The 4,306-nt window shown below is 35.6% G+C and overlaps 1 protein-coding gene across 1 annotated transcript in view; it reads left to right on the forward strand.

Moving 5' to 3' along the window:
* The window catches only part of CPLANE1 (ciliogenesis and planar polarity effector complex subunit 1), a 123,552-nt gene that overhangs the window by 32,992 nt on the left and 86,254 nt on the right, over nucleotides 1–4,306 (forward strand). Inside the window, exons 18-19 of the mRNA XM_045285257.1 lie at nucleotides 1,309–1,384; nucleotides 3,351–3,568. Coding sequence (XP_045141192.1) covers nucleotides 1,309–1,384; nucleotides 3,351–3,568 — 294 coding nt within the window. The remainder of the gene's footprint in view (nucleotides 1–1,308; nucleotides 1,385–3,350; nucleotides 3,569–4,306) is intronic.

Genomic DNA, 4,306 nt, shown 5'->3' on the forward strand with positions numbered 1-4,306 from the left:
AGGAAGCATTTAGGAACTAGAGGAAAGTTGTATGTTTCATTGTTGCTACATCGCACTCTCCCTCATCTCCTCCTCGAAACCCTTCTGTAAGAGAACATACCTTTAGATGATGATGTGTATGTATTAGATAATGTGCATTTTGCTGCATTTGATATATATATAAGTTCTATACTACACACACACACACATATATATGAGGAGTCCTGGTGGTTTCCCAGCTGTGATCTGCATGATTAGTAAATTCAAGACCACCAGCTACTCCAAGAAAGAAAGACTGGGCTTTCTATTTTCCTAAACAGTTACAGTCTCAGAAACCCAGAGGGGTTGCTATGAGTCTACATTGACTTGATGGCAGTGAGTTTGTTTTTATATCTATATATCTATATACACACACATATATGCATGTATGTAGGGGCTTTAGAAAGCTCATAGAGAAATGGAATAAAAAGATAATGGAATTTTCCCATGACTTGAAGCCCTCTGTGTGTGTGTGTGTGTGTGTGTGTGTGTATCTGTACACACACACAAATATCACATACAGTGGGTAATAAGTAATTTAGTCTAATTCTTGCTATTGCATAAAATCTTAAAGATAATTTAAAAAATAGTTGACTTTTTTGTTGAAATATATATGTATATTTCAAATCTTACACCAATTCAACAATTTCTACATGTCCAATTTAGTGATATTGATTATGTTCTTTAAGTTGCATGATTCCCATTGTCCTTTTAAAGTGTTCCTCCCATTAACACAGAAGTATTTTGTTTTTATTTTTATTTGAAAAGTTTATAGAGGCATTATAAAATTTTAAATATATACTGTTACATGTATTACATATATTTACCCACAAGCATAGTAATATTTGTTTTACAGATGGGCAGATTGAGACAAAAACAAGTTAGCTATTAAAAGTCATATATTTAATGATAGAACAAGAACTTTACTATAGAGACTCTGGTGGGCATTTAAAGCGAGCCTTCTTGACATGGTTCGTGTAATTAGTTTCCAGTCACCTAAGTATTGAAGTTGTACAACTATATACTCTTAGAATTCATTAACCATAGCTTCTCTTTCAAACTATATGCTTTTCTTAAGAATTATTCCTTCCAGTTTTTTTATTCTTTTTCATTTTTATTATAGTTAATTATACAAATCAGTTTCCCATTTCAACCATTTTTACACTTACAATTTATTGACATTAATTACATTCATCATATTGTATAACCATTATTTCCAAATTTTTTACTCTCCTTAACTCATTGCTCTCTAAACAGTTACTTTTTGCTTTTTTCTCCTCCTGCTCCTAGAAAACCAGTGATGACCTTTGGTTTCTATACATTCCAGGTATTTCATACAAGTGGGATTTCCCTCAGCATCTTGATTGTATGTATTAAGACTTCATGTCCAGGTGCTCTTAAAAAGTATTTTGCTTAATGAAAAGATAACATAAAAACATGGATGCTGGCTTTGACAAAAGGATTCAGAAATCCCCAAATTGAACTTCTCTTTCTGGCAACATATTTGCAATATATTTCAATGATCTAAAAGCGCCTTCACAATAAATATAAAAACAATAAACATCTTAAAATACTATCTTAAAGGCTTGCCAGTCAGAAACAAAAGGGAAAAATAAAAGGTTACTAAAGGGAAATGACAACATCAGCCCAAAAAAGACCTGTGCATGAATGTTCATAGCACCTTTTCCCTAACAGCCTTCAAGTAGAAATAAGCCAAATATCTGTCACCTCATTACTAGATAGACAAATTGAAATACATCTTTCTAAACCAAACAAAATCAAATCCAGCCTGTTTCTGTTTGTCAGATTGGTGTTTTTCATATTAACAAGCATGCCCATTCTTAACAACTTTTTCAGATTTGAACTCAGAGCAACCCTCTGTAGGATAACCAAGACTGTAAATCTTTCCTACAGAGCAGCTGGCTGATTTGAACTCATCAAACTTAGAGTTAGCAGCCCAAAGCTTATTGCACAATGCCACCTGCACTCTCTAATGAAGGAATAATACATAATGATGAGCAAACATCTGGTAGCATGCAGCAATATGGATCAATTCAGAGCCATTCTTCTATAGAAAGAAGCTATGAGCAAAGAGTTTCTACTGCTTGATTTCATTTGCATGACATTCTATAAGAAAGCCAAGATATTTAACCAGGAAACAGATCAGCGGTCGTCTGGGGATAAAGGGTACAATTGACTACAAATGGGCATAGAGAAGTCTTGGGGATGATGGAGGTTTTCTTCTAGGAGTGTATAGAGCTGTCAAACTTGGTGCACTGCAAACTTAAAAGGGAGGACTTGTATGTAAACTATACCTCGGTACTGATGTACAACCAATAAAAACCTCAGTAGATAAGTATTAGATCAAGCAATTTGAGAGCATTAGTGAATTGGATTTGAGCAAACTATACAAAATATAAAGAGTTGGAAAATTTGAATAAGTTAAATTTCATTAAGGAAGACAGGAAGTCTCAGGGAATTCCAGTATATTCACATCAAATTCTGAGTGGTGACCACCTCTGGGGACAGAGAATAGCATGTGATTGGTACACAGGGAAGTTCAGCTATATTATATTGGTGGTAATTGTTTAAGTCTACAACATAGGAAAATATTAGTATTTGAACAAAGCCGAGAAGTAAGTACATGAGTATTTCCCTATTCTTACTTTACTGAATATGTAAGATAGTTCATAACAGGGAAAAACTATAAATCTTCTGACCCACCACCTTACATCTGCTTGCATCTTACCTTCTAGCATGTGTCCACACATAGTGTTTACATAACCATAGCCATACGACACTATCTTGTGTTATTATGTTTTATTAGCTCTGCATTATAATTTGTCTTGATGGATGTTTGTTATTATAAAGTATTATCAGAGACTCTTCAGAAAAGGAAAAAAGTTACTTCCACTATTACCTTCACATATATTTTGAATTCTTTTGGTCACTTGACTTTTTCCCATTGATATTTTTTTCATCTTTTATTATTACTTTTTGACTCTGGACAAAATGTTTTTATTCCTTGTTATTACAATATCTTGCATGGTGTTTTTTTTTTTAAGATGTTATTGTTTATTTTGAAAAAAAATTTTTTTTTTTTTAAATCTCTTGCATGGTTCTTAAGGGCAGAGATCTCAAGCTCTGATTGCCTGTAAACTTAAGGTAACAAGAATATTTCATACTTTTCCGCCTTTAAGTTTAATGCTTTTCATGTTAACAAGTGTGACCCATTTTTATTAACTTTTTCAAATTTGAAATGTTATCCTACAAAACAGGATGTGAAGTAGAATATAATTTTCAACTGTTGTACCGAATTTTGTATTTGGTAGATCCCATTGAGGAGGAAGACGCAAATCATCTCTGTGGGTCAGTGCAAGAAGTCCTGAAAGCAGCAGTGATGGCTGACGCAGATATTCTCTCAGACACATTTCAGCTTTTGATCAGCTCTGCCAAGGACTTCAGTAAGAGACTTTGGGGCTTAGTGCCAGCCGGCTTGTATCTTCCAGCTCCTCCATTATATTGCCCTCAGCCAGCTTGTCTTAGTGAAGTAAGTTTGGTACATTGAATTTAAAATAAATTTTGTCCAATTTTAAAATAATTAAGACTCTTCAAACTGATTAATAGTACACTGCTGTTTACTGTTGCCTAAGGAGCCCTGGTGGGGTAGTAGTTACTAGTTGGGCTGCTAACTGCAAGGTCAGCAGCTCAAAACCACCAGCTACTCTACAGGAGAAAGGGGCTATCTACTCCTGTAAAGAGTTACCGTTTCAGAAACCCAGAGAGGCAGCTTTCTCCTGCCCTAAATGCTTGCTATCAATCAGAAGCGGCCTGATGGCAGTGGGTTTGGTTTTAGGATTTGCATATATACGGACACATAGTAGCCCTAGACGACAGAGTAGAACTGCCCCATGTTGTTAGGTATTGTCCAGTTGGTTGTGACTCATAGCAACCCTATGTACAAAAGAGCAAAACACTGCCTACTCCCGCGCCATCCTCACAACCATTCTTAGGTTGGAGCCCACTGTTGCAGCCACTGTGTCAATCCATTTTGTTGAGGGACTTTTTCTCTTTCTCGCTGCCCCTGCCATTTATCCCTACCATGATGTCTTTCTCCAGGGATCTAGAGGTTGTACAAACAGAACAAAGGAAAACTTCATGGTTTAAAATCAGAGAAGGTATGTGTCAGGGTTGTGTCCACTCACCACTTATTCAGTCTACATGCTTGTAGTATTAAGTTTTTTGAGATGAGGTGGAGGAGTCCAGCCCCCACCGCTACTACTACCCA

This window comes from Echinops telfairi, unplaced genomic scaffold, assembly GCF_000313985.2.
Source record: "Echinops telfairi isolate 266 unplaced genomic scaffold, ASM31398v2 ScPeMD7_7469;HRSCAF=8507_1, whole genome shotgun sequence".
Lineage (NCBI taxonomy): Eukaryota > Metazoa > Chordata > Mammalia > Afrosoricida > Tenrecidae > Echinops > Echinops telfairi.